At 45.7% G+C, this 22,332-nt stretch overlaps 1 protein-coding gene across 16 annotated transcripts in view; it reads right to left on the minus strand.

Moving 5' to 3' along the window:
* Positions 1-22,332, minus strand: part of LOC109485468 (paired box protein Pax-2a-like) — a 70,248-nt gene that overhangs the window by 23,783 nt on the left and 24,133 nt on the right. For 14 of the 16 annotated variants that reach the window (XR_002141131.1, XR_002141132.1, XR_002141133.1 and 11 more), the window contains exons 3-4: positions 18,851-19,048; positions 6,722-6,987 (exon numbers count right to left, since the gene is read on the minus strand). Coding sequence is in view for 13 of the 16 variants with exons in the window: in XM_019789092.1 (XP_019644651.1) it covers positions 6,722-6,987; positions 18,851-19,048 (464 nt within the window). In the remaining 3 variants the exon portion in view is untranslated. The remainder of the gene's footprint in view (positions 1-6,721; positions 6,988-18,850; positions 19,049-22,332) is intronic. The other 2 variants (XM_019789088.1, XM_019789089.1) reach the window with 1 other exon arrangement.

Genomic DNA, 22,332 nt, shown 5'->3' on the forward strand with positions numbered 1-22,332 from the left:
TTGTACCGGACTTTAAATTTGATGATCACATTTTTGTGTGATAACAAAGGACACCATCCAGGCTGTAGTAACGGCACATTGCCACATGATCCAGTTGGACGGGTTTGATACGCTACTTGGCAATAACAACGAGATAGAATGGCACACCTATCTGGCTACTAACCAACAAGACACCGTCTCCTCCCCTCGCCATAGAAAACTCAATGGTAGATTTGAAAAGGCAGCGTTCCTAAAATACTTCCGAGTGTGTCAGAATCTGTTCTTACAATGACAGGTTCACTGCTACGATTTTCTTGATTCTCGAGCTCTACAGCCATGCCGGATGTAGTTATTTTCTGACCACAGGTTATTGAACCCGCCTGTAATGATGATCCCGGGTAATTTTCGCAAGTCCGTGTTTACACGAATGATTTAGTGTGCTCAACAACCCGGCAACGCTCTCGGGATGTAAGAATGATCCCTTTACCGAACACAACATTTTCTGCTCATTGGAGCAGTGGCGTAATCTCATCGGGTGTATTACACTAACCACTGCCGTCCCGGGATCGGCTTTACGGAGGGACTGAACACCTGGGGGAGAAGAATGAAGCCGGCAATCATGGTATAGAAGCGGCATCCGGTACGGCAAGTATCGGCACACTGGGATAAGTCCCTGCCCTGGGTAATGTTGCCGTTCAGACTATTTGATCGGGATAGGCAACTTCTACTACCCTTGGTGGGAAGAACAGAGAAGGCAACACACCATCAACATTACCAACCAACCAGTCACGAGAGCTTAGAACTAGCAGTAAAAGTGATACGTCAAACTCAACATGTTGATTTATTCATAGTACATATGCTAGTTCATTTGTATCCACTTGTCTGTATGTACAGTTGTGCTACAGTTGTAGTAGACCTTACGAAAGTCACTGTACCGTACCTTTGTTGTGTCAATAAAGATTGTGCTAAAACATGTGGTCTGAATAGTTAAAGTTTTCAGGACTGTTGCCTCTATAGTAAGTTAGTCTTACGTTGCCAGACTGGCCTGGCAACTTACTGTCTCAAATTGCTCACAATGACGATCCGAACTGGCATGGTCTCTAAGTACGAAAGTTTATCAAATTGTTCAACTGTTACTAGTGTTTGTTTCTTGACCTCTTTGTTGAATTGTTCTAGATGAGCAGGTCAAACAGATTGACCGAAGAGGTCATTGACCACTCTGTATACCTTCAATCCCTCAAGCTTCTTGCCTTCTAGCTCGGTCAAACTTTCCGGTTTTCAGCCTAGCCTATAGTATACGTTGTGTGTGCTTTGGTTTCTAAAGCAAGATACACATTAATTCTTCCAAACTAAACAAACTACGAAAATAGCTATCTTCCTTATCCTAATTTCTTGCCCGATTCAACATCATATTCAGATCTAGTCGATCAGGCAGCTCCTCCTCTTTGCTAAATTTCATTCACCCCAGTGTGTAGTAGACGCTTCTGTTGCTGAATGATACTGCCGTAAGAAAACAACTCTATCACCTCAATTGTATCTCTCACAAGGCACGACTTTTCTGGCAAGAAAGACATTCCCCTATTCCTCTACGTGACAGAGTTCTATAAATCACTGTCTCGTTAGGTGCAGGCATGTTTTTGTTTACAACGAGACTGTTTACTGTTGCTTCGCTCCATAAGATGCTCAAGCTAGCGACAACTACCAAGGGGCCGGGGAAGGCGACGGTGCCTGACTAATGAATTTACAGCAATAGTAGTAGATTTACCACGCTTAGTTTCACCCGGGAAAGAGACTCGGGGTGCCTGTAGCGATGAACATTATTTATTGAAATGCAGTTATGAAACGTGGAAGATTCCCAGCCTGAGCTCGAGCCAACCGACATGCCAACTTCGGTAGAAAAATGTTCCACATAAGATCCTAGACCACCACGAAATTTAAAATAAAACTTGCAATGTGTAATCCGACGTTTTTCATTCGTTTATTTTAGGTATTAATAATATGTAACGACGTATACATACTGAGTAGTAAGTTGAAATTAATAGTTCTGTTTCCACAAATTCCATAGCGCCAATTTGAAAGTTTTATTTGCGATGATACAGCGCCCTACATTTGGAATTCTTGTCGTCCTGTTCAGATTCCGTTTACGTGGCCGTAGATTGTAAGTAATATCAATAAATACGACCAATGGAAGGATCTTTCTACGCCATACTGTATACATTTGTAAGCGTTCCGAATTCAAAAGTAGAACGAAATGTTGCCGCTGCGTTTTCCAGTAAACCCAGCTCGCCTCGCGAACGTTACCAGCGCACGTTCACCGGCGAACATGTCCAGCTAGATAGTCTAGTTCATGGCCAAGTGAGCATGGCGCCATCCCACTGCGCTCTAAAATATTGATGGGGAGAAGACGGATTCTTCTGTTACAGGAAGACCACAAGGGGAGAATCAAACTAATTTCAACGCCATCGTGAGAAGGGTGAAAATAATCAGTTGGTTCTGGCCGCCGGGCACAATTTCCCTATCTTATCTAAAATGCATAGACTGTTTATTTAATATTTGATGGCTCTGAAATTGATAGCGTAATAATTGAGCATAACACTGGTACCAATGAGAAATCAGATACGCGTGAGCGAGTGGGCGACTCTATTCTAACTTTCCAATGCGGCCTTCCCCCCAAAACACTTGAAGTATCTGAAGCACTGGCGTTGGAGATCGACCAGGCAGGGAGAGACAAAGAGCTGGCTGGAGTGGGGCGTGGCTCGTTAAGCGAATGTTGACAGACTTACCTTACAAGCCCCACTCCACACAATAACATGTAAAAACAGAAGTGGAAAGAATAGCAGTGGTCACGCACCAGTGCTCGGTCAAGGGCCGCAGTTAATCAGATTAATGCAGTTCGCTGCCATTCGATCTGAAGCAGTAGTCAAGCCACTGGCTCTGAGAGAGACGGCAGGAGTCCGGATCCGTGAAATCTCAAGTAGGCTTCCCCTGATTCTGTGTCGAGGGGATTGAGACTGGTACAGAACACGGGGAGTGAAGACTGGGGTGACGGGGACTGGACATTTCGTTCTTGTGATCATGATGAAACTTCGTTTTCAGGAATGTTTTCTGACACTTTTTATCGTTAATGATAGTGAGCAATATTCATATTACTAGTAATTTACACGAAAAGGGTGGGAAATATAGATAGATGTTTTTCTCTCTTCCACAATGGAAGAAAATTCTTGGTAAAGTGCTAAAACGTCACTGACGACGTCATAATATGAATGCAGCAAAACACAGTTTGTGTTCTTTACTTTTCTTTCATATTGTGTGTTCTTCTCCTCCTTGATTTCCTATCATTCGTTTCCGATCGATTTGTGCAGTGTTGTGATTCGTTAGAGTTCTCACCACCTATAATATTCCATGAGTTCCATAATTCACCTGTGCTTTTTTGTTTCAGATATTTATTTCATCAACTATCCTTTCTGTATGTATATACTTTCCCGTCCACGTTTACCTGGTCTTTTATCACTGACTCGTGAGGCAGATATTCCAAACGCTTACACTTCAATCCATTCCTCCTTTATTACAGGGGCAGAATCTCCGTATTGTGCTTTTGGGCGGCAGGCATCGCACTGCATTAAGCATCACACTGAGCTGAAATCCCAGTCCTGTCAATCAAAGCCAGCCGCCCGTGAATACGCACACAAATTCATTGTGTGGTAATAACGGCCATCATATTTTTGGTTACAAGATTAACCCCGCCGATGGAACAAAGATTATCGTTCGGGCGGGGAGCGGGATTATATAGCGGCGCCAAGTGATCCTCCTCCGCGGAAACCTACCTGCCAACCCGGTAGATAAGTCATGAACGGCTGTTTTCTTCGGAAATCGGAATAAAGAGGCAGAAAATTGCCACGGGCCAGACGCAGTCAATCAGAGAAATCAATATGGCGATTTCACCGGGGCATCTGTGGCGGGAACTTGCCGGATCGCGGTAGAACCGTTCCCGCGAACCTCCAGCTCTCCTGTGCCTCAAAGGCGACGTCCTCCGACGCGAAGGTCTGAAGTGTCAGTCCTGGTTGTGGCAGGTCAGAAAGCTTCCGGCGCCAAGAACTAAGTGCAAATCGAGTCCTGGCGGTCGGGAGGGCGTAGAGTGTCCGCTTTACATGCTCGGTTAAGCCGCTTAGGTGGGAGATGGAGCGCAGCGTGTACCTGAGCTGAATCTCACCTGCTGTGTGTGTAGTCTTCAAGCCGCAGGTTTCTTACAGGTCATATAACGCAGATTTGCTGTTATAGGTTATGTAGACTGTGTGCTATAAAGGCAGCAGGTGTAAAGGGCGGCTCTTGGTTACTCATCTGAATGTCAGGGCTTGCAATTAGACTGGTTGTGACCGTCGATTGTTTGTGTGTGCGTGTGTGTGCGTGTGTGTTTGTGTGTGTGTGTGTGTGTTTGTATGTCTGTGAGTGTGTGTGCGAGCGTGCGTGTGTGTGTGTGTGTGTACGTGTATGCAATGTGTATGTGAGGACTTCCTCTAAATTTGGACAGAAACATGACCCTCGGTCCTAAAGCGCAATCTCAGTCCAGTCGCAGGACAACTGTGTTGGTGGTCGGTGGCCGGTCGGGTGACCCAGTCCGCCCTCCCCGCCACCAGATGAGGCACGATCCTCACCCCAGCACCTTCTCCACCAGTGATGAACGTGCGTGAGAATTTCAGACCCAATTAAACATACACTTGCGTAATCTCATTACGGGAAGGTGCCTCTCTCGCCGCTACCCGCGCGCGCATTTGTCCTATTAATTATCGCAGTTTAGGTGAGTCTTGCTAGCCTATTTATGAAGCAGTGTTAAATTTTTCAAGTCGGAGATTGGAAAAGGCGAACGGGAGTGACTATGTCGGGGCCAGGCAGTCAATAAAACGGCCCGGCAGAAATTAGCCATTCACCCCGAGAGGTCCCCCACGACCCTCCACTGATTGACTTGACGTAATAGCTTTGCTTGGTGATAAATCATCGAGTCCCCAAGCCCCAAATGGGATCTCTTGCCACGATATTATCGAAAGGGAGAAGACTTTTTCATCGCTCTTGGAAAATGGGATAGGATAAACTGACGGCGGGGTATCTATTGCTAGCTGGAGGGAGTGTTGTAACGCACGTTCCGGGCCACGCCGTTATGAAGGGGGCATAACCCCGGAGCTGAGAACCACAGTGATCTCTAGTCACCGATTTTCGATTCAGGTCTGGCGGATTTCGTATTACAAGGGAATCGTCTCCCGCATTTCATCACGGCATTATACTTGTCCCGTCTCACTAGCAGGGCTATCGATCAGGGGGCGAAGGTGTCGAGCCTGGCGGATCAGGGTTAGCCTCCCGCCGCCGAGAGGGAATAGCCAGGATCGGAGGTTGAGGCGGGGAGAGCCAACAGGACTAACCGCACTGGACGCGGTGTGCTTCACGCCGTGCTTAGTCGGAGGTTCCCCGCTTAATGCAGGGTCTCGATTTGCGCGCGTAATTAATAGGTTCCAAGTGCACGGATTGATTGGGTTAGACATGGTCAGTTTGCTGGCCGCCTTCGGTGATGGGATCTCGGAGATGCAGGCGAGCCTTCCCATAAACAGCGGCGTTACCGCGACACTATACCGGACATGTATATATATATGCATCGCCGCCAATTACAACCAATCACACGCACGCTTTCAGCACCAACCAGCCGAGCGGGCGATGCAAACACGCTGATAAATATTTACTACCCACGGACTCGCACGTCTGACCTAACTCTGTTCTTTCCACTCACTTAAGCAATCCCCGTCAGTCAAACACACTTTTCAGTCTGAAAACAGACAGTCCAAACCCGGAGCGTGGTCACTAAGCCGAACCGACCACGTGCTCCGGCATCTGCCTGTACTTCCAGCGGTTGTTGTGATTAAACATAATATCTCATCTCCTGTCGATGACCAGACGTCAGATAACCCCTAAATCACCCGGATTTGTAAGATCAGTCGCCCGTTCTGAGCCTAAAAGCGCCGTGTCCGTAGCCAAACACGTTTTGTGTGGAGAAAAGTTTGGGCGTGCTCTGTCGACCATGTCCATGCTCGCGTGAAAGGTGCAAAAGAGCCTGGTATCACTGGTTTACGATGCCTCTAATATCACTTCAACTTTTCCACCTACTTGAACAAGAGTACTTTTTCTGCCAATACTACAGCTGTTGGAATAACTAACTGTTGAGAACCTTTGTGATGTATGTTGGCTGTGAGATGAAGAAGTATTTTTTCCAAATTCAGTGTCGACTACATTTTTAGCAGTAAGCTCCTATCTCTAACTATAACCGGACATGGTGTCAACTCAATTGCTGCAATGAGTTTGACTTGTTCTCTTCGGGTATTTTTTTCGACCTTGTTAAACATTTCAACCATCCAGGCTCGAGTATAAACTACTGATAAAGAAACGCAGCGCGATGCAGCCTTCTTATGTCTATGCAGTTATCATGGGCACACGTACGGCCCCACTATGCTAAGCCCGGGCCCCGGCCGGGCAGTTTGCGGCAAACAAAAAGACAACTTTTTTTAAACACAAAAATTATGAAAAATGGTAATAAGCACTATTTGTGTATATTCTCAACATGAATTGCTTATTTTCGTTCACGCAAACAGCCCGGCCGGGCCCAGGTTTGGACATTAGAGGGCTTATGATCCAGTATAGTAGTAATACATGTATGAATGTACACGTGACGACGTGAATTAGTCATGTAGAGGAGTGAACCTACCTCTGTCTCCTTCTCGCTTGACCTTCTCAGGGTTGCTGTGGTGAATGCCCAGGATGCCGTTAATACTGTAGGACGACCCGTTCTGCGCGCTGTCCGACCCGGGAGCGTTGTTGGACGCGGAGGTAGCCACGGGTCCGGACGCCATGGGCCCCACGGAGTTGGGCGTGCCTGCGCCCTGGGGTGACTGCTGGGGACTATGGGGTGACTGCTTGGCCTTTTCCGCCGCCTTGTTTCGGACAATCCTGTGGACGAGATTACGAGTCATCCTGTGCATGGGCGAGAGTATGTGGAAGCTACAGTGTTGTCTCTACCAAACCAACAACATACATCGGACTACAGCATTCGTGTACGGACACATTTGGGAAATGCCTTCAGATGGCACCTCTCACCACGTACTGGCTAAAATTCTGTGTTGGTGGTGTTGTTTGGGGGGGGGGGTAAAAGGGACTAATTACCCCTTCTTTGAAAGCGTGAACAGAACCACCTTCTTGTCTGTATGCTTTTATTTACAGCCTGTTCGTGCCTTGTCCTGTCAGGTAAAAATCTAAGGAAGCCAAGCGACAACCGCGGGGAGAGTCGCAAATATTTTCCGTGCTCGGTCCTAAGTGATTCGCCATCCGAGATCGATTCTGTTGCATGTGGAGAGCTGGCAACGTTCCACGGGAAAATGGGTTTTAAGTAAATTCTCTGACGTTAATAGCTGTATTCTTAAAAGTTCTGTCAACTCTAATGTCACAGGTCATCCATTCATTCTTTTCTGTCGGTGCTTTGCATGTGTGCATTACCCCTTTTGAAATAAAAGTTCTCTTCTCTTGATTTTCATTTCCCTCTCTTCAACGCCATTGCTGAAATCAAGGACATTATGTTTAATTCCCTTGCTGAAATCAACAATGTATAAAATATGTGGACGAGAGTCTAATTACCCAGCTCGTTCCCATGTTGGCCCAACTGTAGCCGCCTGGCCGCCGGTGTGGGGCCAGGTGTAGGCAGCAGGGTGACCTGGGGACGGGCTGTGTTTGGGAAGGGGTCGTAACCCCGTCTTTCATGTGTCCAGGAAGAGTCGACGACTACAGACCGCATTCTGCCCAATTTTCTCCTTTACTGAAGCCATTATCAGAACCTTCGTGTCTATATTATGATATATTAGCATGTGTCGCCATATTATGGACACCAGTCTGAGAACACTTCTCTAATAGAGGAAACAGATAAGATTATTCAGGAAGGAAGCGGTATGATTTCTGTGTGTTATTTTTTGGCCTTGGCCTGTCAAAGTTGAGGCTGCATTCGAGGCCATAGGTGGTGTTTATGTCCATCTATAGGAAACCACGGTGCAAACTGGAGCCGGTGTGGGGGACTGGCGCTCAGCGTCGCCTGTCTACCTGATGTTCTGCCACACCAGAGCCTGTCATCTAGAATCAGCAGCGCCGAACCAAACATCTAACGCACCAAATTGAACGGACGGCCACCGGTGGCTACCCGCAGGTGGACACGGCCTCCCCGCGGTCGCGCGTGGCCTACCGCCGCCCTGGCGTTCTCGCCTCGTCGTGTCGGTGCCCCTGACCTGTGTCGGGTCGGGTTTCCGTCGCACAGAGACCGAGAAATCCCCCGACAATAGAAGCCGTCCGCACGAGAAAATGCATCGGTGCGAGCAGGTGGACCAGCCCGCCCGCTGCGTCCGCGCGTGCCCTTCTACTTTGGTGTTCTAACCCCCACCTCTCTTTGTTACATGCCTCTATAGGCAGATTATACAGCTGTCTGGTTTCATGCTTGTACGAACCATTTTTCATCGCCAGTTGGAGGTTTACTAAGCCACCCCCCTCTCCAACCTGGAACATTTTACGTCCCATCATTTTCAGTTGCCTACGTTAACTGATAGACCTTCGTAATAAGTTCTGATGGAAACTGAGCCGTGGTCGATAGGCCGGAGCACCCACATTTCCGACAATAATTGGCCTACAAGCTGCCCTATTCCTTAGTAATTGCGGAAGGCTATCTTTGACTAGATAGCTCGGACAGATAAAACTAAGGCGTGGCAAGACGACCCAAATAACCTGCCCAGGTGTTACAGCGACGAGGGCGTGTCTAGTTTAACGAACAACAACACAGAATACCAGCACGACAAAGTGTAATGCGTCTCTATCTCTTGTAAGACACGGGATTTGGGACGCTCTTCTGGCACAATCACCGCAGCCAAATGAGAAAATCTCTCTTTATCTCTTCTTAAGAACATTACATTTGGGTGTGGTCAGTCGCCGTGGATGCGCATAGCTTGTTGGTATTTAAGAGGTATTACGGCTGCATTATTCGGGATTGTTTGATGACATAAAATCGGCGCGGCCACTTCTTTTCCTACAGGGAGATTTAAACCTGTTCGATTCCTGACCGCTTATAAAGGATGTGAGTAAATCCAGCAGAAATTTTTAACGCAGAGAGCCACCATGTTTATATTATGCATCTTACGACAAAGCAGCAAACAACAAATTCCCCTTTTTGTTTACTACTTACCCCGAATGGAGGACCAAAACTATTGGCTGAAGAATTACCAAATCGTGGTGTTTTCAAAGGCGCGGTAAACTGTTTTGGCTATGCGCCATGCGGAATGTAAACTGTCCGACTTCCCTATCACATGAAAGCAGAACATGTGGCTCTCAGCAAATAGATGTTCCTTCCCTAAATAACTAAAGAATTACACATAGATGCTTCTATTTAGGGTAAACGACGAGTGTCATTTCTATCGACATTATTGCATTTTAGAGTTGACCCTTTGGGTGCTTTCTGATATTGCAGCAGACTGTGTAATGTATGTAAACAGGCGCCCTAGCTTTTTCATTCATTCATTTAAACACATTGTGACAGAACTGTTGAGGGTATATGTAAAACTATGTCACCTGTCTTACGGAATCTAGCTACTCGTTCAGCTGACAGCATATGACGTGGATCACGACATTAGTCTATTAAGTAGAGATTTTCTATATACCTTGCCCCTAACACATTCATCTACGCAATATGTGTGCCCTGTGCGTATCGTAACCACTAGTGACAGACGTATAGAGGAATGAAGTTCTTATGAAGAACACCCGACATACATGTATATAAGACGCAACTACTGTAAGCACTGGTTGGTGTATAGTCGTAGCCTCTACCAGGCTCCCCAGGTTGAAAACAGTACCCTCCAGCCGGCTAACTCCTCTGGTATACTACTCCGTCTATTTGGCCAATTTTGACTATTTTTGCACCCCCCTGAGGAGCCTGGTAGAGGCTAGCTGTACGGTACCGCCGGCCCGTGGTGGGAGTGCCGGGCAGGTAGGGGGAGGTTTGTTCCCACGTTCCCTAGTCCTGGACCCGGCACGGACGTCCGCGAACCGGACACCGGCGGACCGCCAAAGGTTAACGGTAATGTAATTTGGCAGCGTACACGACCGAGTGTCCCCCTCTCCTCCAACCCTGCCGCGGTATCGTATAAGATTATCTACGATTCCAGTGCTTCGCCTTGAACGTTAGGAACGATTTTATGCACTCTTCTGAATAACAACTTAATAATAAAAGAAGAACATTGCTAGGCGCAGGCGGCGAGTGAAAGGTTAATTGTGATGGGATTTGTCGGGATAGACTGTGCGCCAGGGTGAGCTATAAAAGGTCCTACGTTGACCTGGTTTTGAGCGAGCTAGTTTACGTCAGGCGGGAGAATCTGCCGACACGTACAGAGATTTGCTACTCCAGCCCCGCAGCTGAACCGCTTATGAAGAAAAATGTTTGCTGTTAGGGACGGGGCAGTTCCGACTCCAACCTATCTCCCGGTTTACACTTGAAATATCTCTCCGATCTCCACCGACCGTAGATAATGGCGTCGAAATTTCCCGACGATATTCTACCCCACTTCGCGGCTCGATGGCGCCCCTGGGAGGAGATATTTTCCCAATTTCCTATAAAAGTTATTCATTCGGTTGATTCCGAGTCGTATAACCATTTCGGGCTGATGGATGGCGGAGAAATTGTCCTGTTCTTCACTCGATAATTCTGATCATTTGCTTCGATTTCTGAGGGTGGTGGTGTAAGATTGGGATTAGCCTGTAGAAATTGGCCCGGTACAACGCTTATTGCGGGCGGGCTGTACCAGACGGTCCCCCGGGACGGACGTAGGTGGCGTCGGGTGCGTCTCCTACCCGAGCCGTCGGGCTGCGTCGCGTGCGGGGACGCCTGCCATTGTTAGGACCTGGTGCTCCGGTTACGTTTCAATCTCGCTAAGAGTGCGGTCCCCAACAATGGACGTTGTGGGCAAATTTTCACGGTGCACATGGCAGGAAAAGTGAGAGTACAAAACCCCACGGGACTAGCTCTGTGGCTTTAGCTATACGACATCGCTAAAACGCTTTCAGTTTCCCTTTTCTGCATTAGTCACAAAATGGTGTCATCTCTGTATGAAGATTGGACTGGAGTTGTTCATATGCGACCCAGGGGAAGCAGGCATCGAGGAAACATTTTGCACAAGTCACGGGCCTCGGATTTACAACAACAGTCCTGTGAACAACCGCGCCACAAAAGATCACAAAACGTCAGAGAAAAAGGTCTTCCGGGTCCTTTCAGCGCGCCGACCCCGACAACCCCGTTGAAAGGACGGGCCCTCCCCTGCCACACTCGCCGCCGAACCCTCACGATGCTCTGTCTCTATTTATCTTAACGCCGCATTTAATCTATACACAAGAAACAATACATCAACTACCGGGTGTTGAAAGGCCACGCTGAGCAATATTGGACGGGTTGCCTGTTCTTTTGAGAACTACGAACGCGGAAACGCTAAGCTAACATTACGTTCAACAACACAAGACATAAACTACGCAGCTTTAAGGACGCGGAAAAAAAGTACACAATCACTGATCCTTATTGCTCACACATGATAAAATCCCGCATTTTCATGACACAGTTTACAATATTGTCGTCCTAAACGCCAAATTTTTCACCTACTCACTTGCTACAGATACTACTAGTACTGCACGGAACGAGAATGAATAAAACATATCGAGAACCGCCCGTCCTTTTTCCATCACTTTGCCGGGTAATAAAAGAAACGAGGAGGGAGAAATGGCTGAGATTATCGCGGTTTTAATGACATTTTGATGTTACAGTAGCTGTGCCACTACAATTAGGCATGTCCAAAACGTTTTCCTCACCTTGAAATATTACCCTGCATATAGATCGAATATCATCATGAACTCAAATAGTCTATTAATACTTGGTTATACCTTAAATTGAAATCGATATGCGTTAATAAGTACAAGGTTGGTCTATATAAATCAATAGTTTAGACATGCTAGATTTAACTATAAACAATACTAATATTTTCTATATCCCCGCTTGTATTGATTTGACGAGAACTTTGTGGTTTTTCTCCGGAGAGGTTTGGGTATGAAAAACGAAGCAGGCATCTTTGAACTTTGCTGCTGCCTTGAACAGAACGGTTCCAGCCGTTGGTTAGCGGCGTAAATTGGGCGTTGAGCACCGCCAATCTAACCCTTTCATCCCAACCTTCAAAACCCAGCAACCGTCACTCACTGACAAGTACATCTTTGAGCAAGTTACGATTGATAACATTTTTTACTCGGACGTCGCCTCCTCTGTTTCATGTATTGTGAAGAACATCACTTCCCTTGCCTGTTTTGGTATAAAAAGGAATGGGCGTTTTTAAGAGGAGTAAAAAAAGCACGGTAGTTCAAGGAGGCTGGGTCGTTTAACTCAATCTCTTTGAAGACTCCGGTTGAATAGAGCTACAGCGTGCACACCAAGTTAACCTTACGGCACAGGGTCCCCAACCCCCAAGGCTTCACAAATTTTCCTGTCGGGCCTTCGTCGTCTTTGAACAAGCCTTTTGATGAATAAATGGCCCTGACATGGCTACATTCACAATTCAGCTATTTCCCTCGTCAAGGACATACAAAATTTAACAATGAAGTCAGAAAAAGGGCAGAACATTTTTACCTCCGGCTGTTCTACGGAGGGAACCTGCCTTACATATTTCATCAGGCTCATAACCTCATATTTGTGGAGGAAATAATACAAATTGCGGGTATCAGTTTTGAATATTCGGATGAATATTGGCCGTACATCAAGACTAGCAGAACGTGACTGTGGCGGCATTGAAGGGGAGGTGCCGCAACGGGCCGTCAGACGGGAGGGCCAGGCCGTCTGTCACACCGGGCATCGTCTCAGCACCTCCAGGTGTTCCAAAACAAAGTCATTTTCAATTACGTAAACATTGATCTTTTCTACACTATTAATTATTGATCACTACAATCTAAAACAATACAAACCTCAGGATCAACATTTATTGTTATATATGGCCAGGGAAAGACGAAATCTTTGTAATCATTACCTATGTTACTTTTAGTTTATGATCATTTTTGTAGCGCTGTAGTTCGAAGTAGGGCATCAGCGTTCAAGGTAGATTCCCGTTGGCAAAAGTAAGGCTAGGTTCTCTGTGTATAATCAAGTGCCACTCTAGATAGTAATAATATTACGTGACCCTCCGTGTACCGTGTACTGGGACCGGGCCTACAAAGTCGGGGGCTGCGGCTTAGCGGAGACCTTGCCAACACGACTTTCGATAAATGGGAAGATAAATTCTCCCACCCCGACGTTTGATGCCTTTGAATCAGCAATTCCGCGAATGTGGTGCTCACTTTTGATACATCCCATTCCGAGAGTGTTGACACGGGCTGTCCGAGGTCGAGACTTGATGGAGGCGCGGATTGTGCGAACCACACTTACATTTTCTCTAATAATTCCTGACGCCGGGGCGCGATGTCTGCGCTAACAGCCACTCATCTGACGCTTAGGCCATTACTTGCATTAGAGTGCGCGCGAAAAGATATGGAAACTTTTCATTTCGCCTTGTATCAAAGTGGCCGCGGCCGAAATCAAAGCCAGCGTGATTCCTCAAGCGCTGCAGAACTTCAAGTTTAAATGGACTGCGGTTTGCAGATGCGCTCTTTTGCTTTCATCATGACAGTCCACTCGAGATAGGAAGCACTCTCCGCTAACCGTGATGTGGGAGTACAATGTAAAGCGCGCCATACATACAGTTCCTTTTTCTAGAGAGATGGTACACAAATATTTTTTCTAACAAAAAGAACCAAGGTACTAAAACGATAATAGTATAGTTACAGACACTGACAAGAAGTATTTCAAAATTTGGTACTTTTCCAAACTTCAACGAAAAGAAAGGTATTACAAATACATAATCGACTTTCGGTATAATTACACACAATGAATTATGACTAACAAGAAGTAATAAAAATTTTGGTGCTTTTCCAATTTTGGGTGAGGAGATTTCTTTCTTTTTTATTCTTTATTCAAAACAGTGGTCAGCATGGCAGCAGTACATAAAAAAATAATTTTTACCGCTAGGAATCGTACTCTTCGGTGTACTTTTTCCGACAGATTATGAAAAAAATATCTAACTCAACTTTATGAACACTCGGACAATTTAGAGTGACGTGCGCAGTTTTATCATGTTGAAGTATATACAGAAGTGTAATCCTGGTAATAACGCTAACATATTGAATTTCTCTCTATCAATGTTACAGAGAGTGTTTCAAGTTCTACCTCGCGGCTTACTGGCTACAGAAGGCGATTACGGCAAAGTAAAGCTTTCCTCTCGTCTGATCTGCTCACTGACAAATTTCCGGGGAAGTTTATCATATTTGACTGAGTGCGATCTACCTATATCTGAGCCGGATGTTAATGCGAGCAATCCCCACTGGTACCCACATGGACAGTAATCGCTATCCCTACCAATCCCTAAGTTGTAAGTTGGGGCTTAGGGTCTCAGAACCTTAATAAAAATCCATTACTGTGGCTTGGGTTGGAATGTTGTCGACGTATCAGGACCGCCTACTTGGGATTTGATGGCGACGACTGAGGAGGATATAGTCCGACTGATAACTGACGTATTGAGAGATAGCAGAAATTCTGTCTGTGAAGTAAAATTGACTTTGTCCACAGAAAAACGCACGCGATATTTCACATCAAACTTTTCTTGTGGCATCTCCGCACGTTTATGACTCTACTTTATATTTTCCACATTTTACGATCCTTTTTTATTGCTCCTTGGTGGTTGAAGCAGAGATGGACACTCTGATTGAATCGAGATACCTCAAAAAACTTTCATTCAGTTTACGATTTGAGAGCGGAATTTCTCACTCGCACTGTATTTGGAGTATCGATTTATTGACAAGTGACGTCATAACATGGTTTCGCCTTGGGTCAAAGGTCGCCGAAACACTGGGCTTACACAAAGTAAAAGTCAGACTGTTTGTCAAAACATTGCGTTTTGAAGATGATCTCTTGGTTTGTATTTTTCCTGCCGTATCTTACATTTCCAGACGATACCGACATCTGTCAACACCTGTCTGAAGACACAGGTGGCCCACCTGTCCGGACATTCACATCAAAGGAACCGCCAAGGAGATAACCAGCTCCTCCTGAGAACCCGGCCCGTCCTTCAAACCCAGATGGCGCGCTGTTGTCAAAATAAGGCGGGCGATGCTTTCTTATGGCCGCGGGGCTGGCGAGTGGGCACGGTAGGAAGGGTGCGGGCAGTGTACACAACAAAGCCAGCTTCGTAGAAAAAACAAAAATGCATACCTTTCAATCCCCTTTTAGCAAACCTGAAATTTTCGAAGGACTTTCGAAACAATGCTAAGATACAGGAAGTTTACCGGTTAAACAACCTGTCGTAAAGCACGTTTCTTCTTTGACCGTCCAGCGTGGGCCTTTTCAGATCTCCGTGTTTACGGATATCGGATGTGAAGGAAATGTGTTTTGTACCGACAGTTCCAGCTATACTAACGTTACATCCCAAAGTGTTCCAGAGATATTCTAGGAAAGCGGCTATGAGCATCACCTTGTTTATCGTAGATAACATCTCTGCAGACTAGAGAAGACTATAGTATTCCTCTCAGACGTCACTAACTCTAGGTAATGTAAACATTCTCAAGGGAACGTCTGTGGACTTGTCGCCTTACAACCGAACACTAAGACATTACAGTATCCAGTATGCTTAGTCATCAAAATTATTAGTCTATGTCTTTTTTGTTTGTTGTGTTATGATGGCTATTTAGGATGGTATCAGTTGTCAACGATTCGCCATAGGATCGTTATTTTTTGTATTTTTCATAATACTGCAAATATTAGTATTGTAATACTGGTCTCAAATTGGTCTATATTATAATGCCGTTGAACCAGTCCAAGACTTTGAAACTGAAGCAATGTTTCTCTCTATACCTAGAAGCAGGGCGGTTCCATTGAGCAGATCGAGGGGGTAAGTCATTACAAAATGGAATCGTCCATCCCTCTACCTACCGGAAAACGGTATGGCACCTTCCATTTGTGTTAATATGTTATTCGTACTGTAACAATTTATAAATTCATTTCATTTTGTTTTGTTTCTGTTTACAATCTTACTTATTTTCCTATGTTTCAATACTTCAAATATATCTGACGCATTAGGACATCTCTCTCTTTTCTCATTGCTTATTTCTGTCAATAGCTCTATACTCTGGTAGGATGCTGGGTCTATACACCTGTCAGATATAGAATGATTGGTTGTAACCGTGCCTTCAAATGGGGTCATAAAATTAACAGCCTCTACAGTTACACTGTACTAAATCTCGATCACAAACTATTTTGGAGATTTAGAGCTTTAAGCAATTAAAACGCACTGAAGTGTACATCTGGCCTTCTTTAAGAAAATCAAATCATGCCTTCCAGCCTTACATGTGTAATCTCTTAGATAATGGCGCTGTTTCTTTTCAAGTGATTGTCACAATTAGGCCAATATTAGTGCCTGTGATGATATAGTCTTGCCGTGGTTTTTGCGGGAATGCGGAGCCTATTATACTGGGAGGACAGAGAGCATCTGGGCACTGAACGGCCCTGTCCTGTACCCATCTATCTTCTACACCCATTTTGCTACCAGACGATTATAAATCTCTTAGTCTTGGCGGATAATGTTAGCCTTACGTGGCCTATTGATCCTCCACTTCCCATAGATACCAAGGACGAAAACCTTCGGGGCACCGAGCACCACAATATCATGGGAACATCCCACCAGCTCTGACTTCCAAACCACAGATGGGAAGAAGAAATGAACTTAATATCATGTCTAGATTTGAAAATTTTTACTACTTATGGAAACATTATTGAGTGAATAGATGCGTTCCAAATAGAATGTGAAGGCTGGGATAGTTAAGAAAATGCCGAACAAATGAAGTATTTCCGCAGCGCGGGGCATGTTTAAGTTCATGTGCAGGGGCCTTCGGGCCGCCCTGGGTGGATGTGGTAGAAGGTAATCAAGGCCAACATCTCACACAAGATCCGGTACAAGGACCGCCAAGGTTACCGCTATGGGGGTGGTACTGTTGCATACAGGAAGTTTTGGCCCAAACGCTTGTTAACACATGTAAAATTCTGCGCTTGTCGGCTGGGTTTGGGTTGCACATGGGGGAAGTTTTGTAGCGTGTTGCGTGAGAGGGAGAGAAACTTTAAATCATAACACAATCGGCATGAGAATTGAGGGAATGCCGACAGAACGCGGAGGGTGATCGAGCCACCAGCATTTGTTGTCGATACCTGTTGATGTTAATAGACACTTTGCATTGGGCCAATTTACAGTTCATCATACGTATTCTCAGTTACCAACGGAATCACAGGTGTTGCTACATTTTCACCATTTCCAGTTGAAAATAAGATAATTTTCTGTAGCCAAAATGAACAAAAGAGATCAAGTGTCGAGAGCCTAGCTATCGGAGGGCTGGAATATAGGTCGTGCATCGGTAATGATGAGTAATACAATATTTACAAGTTTCCTGATGTGCCTATCGTACCCTTGGTACTGTAATCTGTGCTGTTATTCTAAAACCACGTGTTTCCAAAAATTAAGCCACCGTGCCCTCATATGAGCGTCTGTGCTGTGTATAGAGAGATGATTTTGACAACTAAGAACTGAAAGGCAAAAATGCTTGGAATTCGGTTTGCATTGTTTTGAAAATATGACAGCTTCTTCAGGCATTGAAAGCGGGGATACTGTCTAACCGCTCCTTACATCTTTTGCGTCTCGTGTTCGCCACCTAAAAGCTTCCCGTCTTGAGAGATAAGATCCCGTTCTGCACAGCAGTCTTGTACCTTATGGTCTTTAACTGAAGCTTGTAGCCGCGTTGCGATCTGCGTTTGTTGTACCTCCGGGCGAAAATCTGCGGGTCGCCATTTCCCTCCACGTGCGAGCGTACTGCGCAGTACGGGCGGACTGCTTCTATCTTATCTGTCCACCGATTCCACGCGAACGAGAGATGTCCCGTATTATACAAGACCATGGTGATAGTACCTGCTTATTAAGCTAGTAATGACAGCTGAATTTTTGCGTTCTTTGGCACCGCTTGCACGAGTAATACGCGGTAGATATGTTGCTCTGTGTCTGTGATCAAGAAACCACCGGCTTCTCTCCGATCCACGTTTACAAATATCTTCTTCTTCACGCATTTTATGCATGCAAAATATTGTGAACGCAAACACTGTGTTCTACACACAACTACAGCGAATACATAGGAAAGCAGTATTGGGTTAGATTTAGTCGTGATCAAGCCAAAATATATATTTTGAATTTCTGAGGAATTTCCAATCCGGAACAGTTTGGTAACGCAAACATATTTCTCTTTGATCATCATTGTTGTAAGACCTCAAAACGCTGCTGTATACCCGTGTACGCTGTAACAACGTATTTACCTTGATGTTATATGTGCGTTATCGCAGAGACGATCTGATATGGGAATATGAGGTAACACATGAGCTATGATGTTGTCAATGGAACGCCTTCAGCGCACATGTTGTTATTTCTGATGGCACGATAACGGACTGCAGTCACACAGTATAGGAACACCTGTGGTGTTGTGTGTGTGTGTGGAGACTAGGTATGTATTTCCTGTAAAAACCCAATCATTAGTCCGAGCTGTTGTGGCCAGGATTTTGCGTGAAACGTAGATAGATATCTCGTCTAGTTATAGCACATCTGGCTATTCTATACATGAGTACAAAATGTATAACCCAAATGTGTGGGCTGTGTGTGTGTCGTCTGCCTACCTGTTTATAGAGCTGACACTGGGAACTGTGTCGTTGTCACAAATGCCTTCCGCCAGTAGCCTGTCTCTGATCTCCCATGCGAACATGGTGGGGTTCTGTCGCTTGTACTCTGCAATCTTTTCAACAACCTTCGGAGTCGCCACCTTAGGTTTGGAGCCCCCGATAACACCCGGCTTGATCGAGCCAGTCTCATAGTACCTGAAGGGAGAGGAGATCAGGTTGGTTCACGATGCAATATACTGTATAGTGATCCTGGTGTGGTGGTTTCATTATTGTTATATTGAGAAGAAAACGAGTATCTGTACTGAGGTAAGTAATAAATATACTAGGGAATAAAGCAGTTGCTGATAATATGATTTGAGCGGTGAACAACTATTTAGATGGTTTGAATTTGAGTTCTTGTGATCTTTGCCGGATGATGTCACCGTTATATTACATACAACCCACTGGAAGAGAAAGACACAGAAGTTTGTACTAAGTACACATATGGCTGTTGTATTGCAGCATCACCAATCATACGTTAGACATTACAGTACTGGAGTGCACTTGAGCCGGAGAGACCGGTATTTTCAGCTTGATCGACTCAATCTGCCTTTTCCTCGGGGTAGGAAACCTATCTTTCCCACAAATAAGTTTCTATTTTCCATTTTACGCTCAGAATGTCGGACGACATTGAAATCCTTCCCTCAGAAGTCTGCAGACCGACCAGACAAGGTTTTGGACGGTAATGCACCGTTGCCATGGCAACTCCCGCCCGTGACGCCGAGGTATGACACAGTTGACATAGCCCGGGACCCGAACTAAGGAATCGACATGAAAAATGTACGCAAATAAAAAGGAAAGATGTGCTTTCTTCATTCGTCATTTTGTGCTTGGATGAGTGCTACTTCAGCGGATAGAAAGAAGCACTCAATCGTCGCGGAGCCCGGCCTCATGGCTTGATCCGGCTGTCTTCTTCCCTCCCAAACCCCCCTTGGGTACAGCACTTATGGCTCGCGTCCCGCTAAATGGATACAGGAGTTTCCTATCTGTACATTTGTTGTCCTATCTTCAAGGTTTCTTGGCATCTCTTCAAGCAGATCCTAGGATGGAGGGAGCCTTATTCGGAGACGGGAAGTCGCGGTGTCCCAGCCGACCCATGCGTCAGTGTCATTTCGTTATGGGACTCCTCAAATACAGGTATAAACCAGGTGACATGCAGGTGGGAGGACTCAGACATAGGGCAGGAGAGCGGCAGTATATCTTATCTGATTTTGTAGAACGAGGAAAGAGGACGGGATAAAGTTTTTCATATAGCTGTACGAGTCCATACGGTCACAAGTTGCTCGATATAGGAACCAGAATCATGTACAGAACCAAAGTGCATTGGCCATTGCAAGTTGTCCATCCAATGCCCCCTATAGCTGGGCATCAGTAACACGTTCCTGAATAGTTTTCTAAGCATTAATTGTAGACGTAACTTCTTTTGTATCTGCGTAGTTATGCTTATTACAAACTCACAACTTGTACACAAACTACTGGCATTTCCCTGTCTGCACAGAGCGTTTACAGAGTATCATGTGCGAATTTCTTTCAGACCGTGTGCATTCCTCCAGTACTACGGTACTGTGTCTATTTTCTTACGGTACTGTGTCTATTTTCCTGACTTTACAAACATAACTGTTGCTGTACGTAACCAAACCGATTATCTTTCTCCCGCGAAACGTGCAAAATGTGGCACCTGGTTATTTACACGCCACACTTCCCCGCGTGCCTCGGCACGTCTCTGTACCACCAAGTACCCCGGTGTAGGTCCCCCCTCCGAGGGGTGTGTCTTCATTTCAGCGGCATCTCTCCCACAACACAGCCATTTAATACCAGTACAAAGGCCACGGCTTGTTTCATGTTCAAGCGCAAACAACATTTCCTTAATCCCCCATGTTTGGTCTCTGTGGACGCTTCCACTCGGGGCATACACAAGATCATGTAGGAAAACAAAACCGGGGGCAGCCGAGAAGGGACGTTAGGGGATCGGGTTTGTTGTGCTACCGCCGGGGAGCCTGTGTGCCTCGCCACGCGCCCAGCTGACCGAGTTTATTCACACAACCAGTGGGAAGTCTGCAGCAAGCGTGGCTTCAAATTCTCCGCTTTCTCCCTTCAACGGTTTCTTCACATTTCCTTCTTTTCACCACCACACATAGACATACATTCCAGAGACAAGTTAACGGCAACGAACAATAGATATGTCACATTGAATTCAATCCGACTTGCACGCTCCAAAGTAGGAAAATATTGAAATTTTCATATTTCTTTATCGTTTGATTTTTAAGTAACAGTGACAGTTCATAGGCGGGAATGTGTACAGAGCTGCCTTAGGGATAAATCGCAGGGGAAAACAACCACCTCTATCGCACTCCTCAGACATAGTACACAAGGTTAATGAAAATTATGGCTTCCTAAGAGTGTAGATATGATCACTTTTGTGCAAATGTTGGTCCAGATACCATCAATTTCTGTGCAAATGCTTCATTCAAGGGTGAGAGATCAAAAGGCGAGGGGCCGGGGCGACTGGTGGTTGGCGGGCCCTGTGCCTCAAGCACCCGACCGCTAGACTCCTGATGGATTATCGGTAGGCTCGGCGACGGTCAAGAACTCCGAGTCTCTAAGCACGGGCCTACGCAAATGGGTCTCCAACACACCGGCTACTCAGCAAAGTGGGGTGTAAGAGCTGCCCAGATGAACCACGATAGTGGTGAGACAACCGCCAGGAGTAATGAAAATTACAGGCAAGTAAGATGACAGACTTTACTTTAAAGGTGAGCAGATAAAAATCCCATTTTCATCGCAGACGCTCAAAGTGCATTTGATAAAAATGCTGCCAAATTAAAAACGTGTGTTTTCTTGACAGGAGGAGATATCAAAAAGAACAGATACAAGAAAGCAAGTACATGTACATGGGAACATGGAGGAATGGAGGTAGGTACGGTATGGACTAAGGGTAGAAGACAACATCACACTTGACTTGGGCACAAACTCGCACACGTGGTAGCGACAGCAACACTTTGTCAGAGGCGGTTGTGTACAAATGTTTTGACAACGGCATATCCCGCTAATACCATATTTATACTCCCGAGCCGCCTCCCCGATTTTTTACGCTTCCTCACGATAGCTAGCCGTTGAAATAACAACACTAACGGACTGTGAATATTCATTGACTATTGGTTCCAGCTTCCTTCTTTCTATCTATTCCCGTTCTTGGACCATTACCCTCCGCCAAGTGGCAATGGCTATTTTTGAGGGTAAATCGAGTGGTAGACACTCGTAACGAGTAATCTATGTCGGTTATCCGCACCGCTGGCTACCGTGGTAAAAATTTACTGATCGAAGCTTGGACTAATCCTCGACCGATACCCCAAATCAACCCGTAGATGCCGCGAGATAACGCAGATCCATTTTGTCCGATCCACTAACACACAAGTGTTCCCAGGCCTGGAGTGCCGCAA

Source organism: Branchiostoma belcheri, unplaced genomic scaffold (genome assembly GCF_001625305.1).
Source record: "Branchiostoma belcheri isolate BF01 breed outbred unplaced genomic scaffold, Haploidv18h27 scaffold76, whole genome shotgun sequence".
NCBI classification, from domain to species: domain Eukaryota; kingdom Metazoa; phylum Chordata; class Leptocardii; order Amphioxiformes; family Branchiostomatidae; genus Branchiostoma; species Branchiostoma belcheri.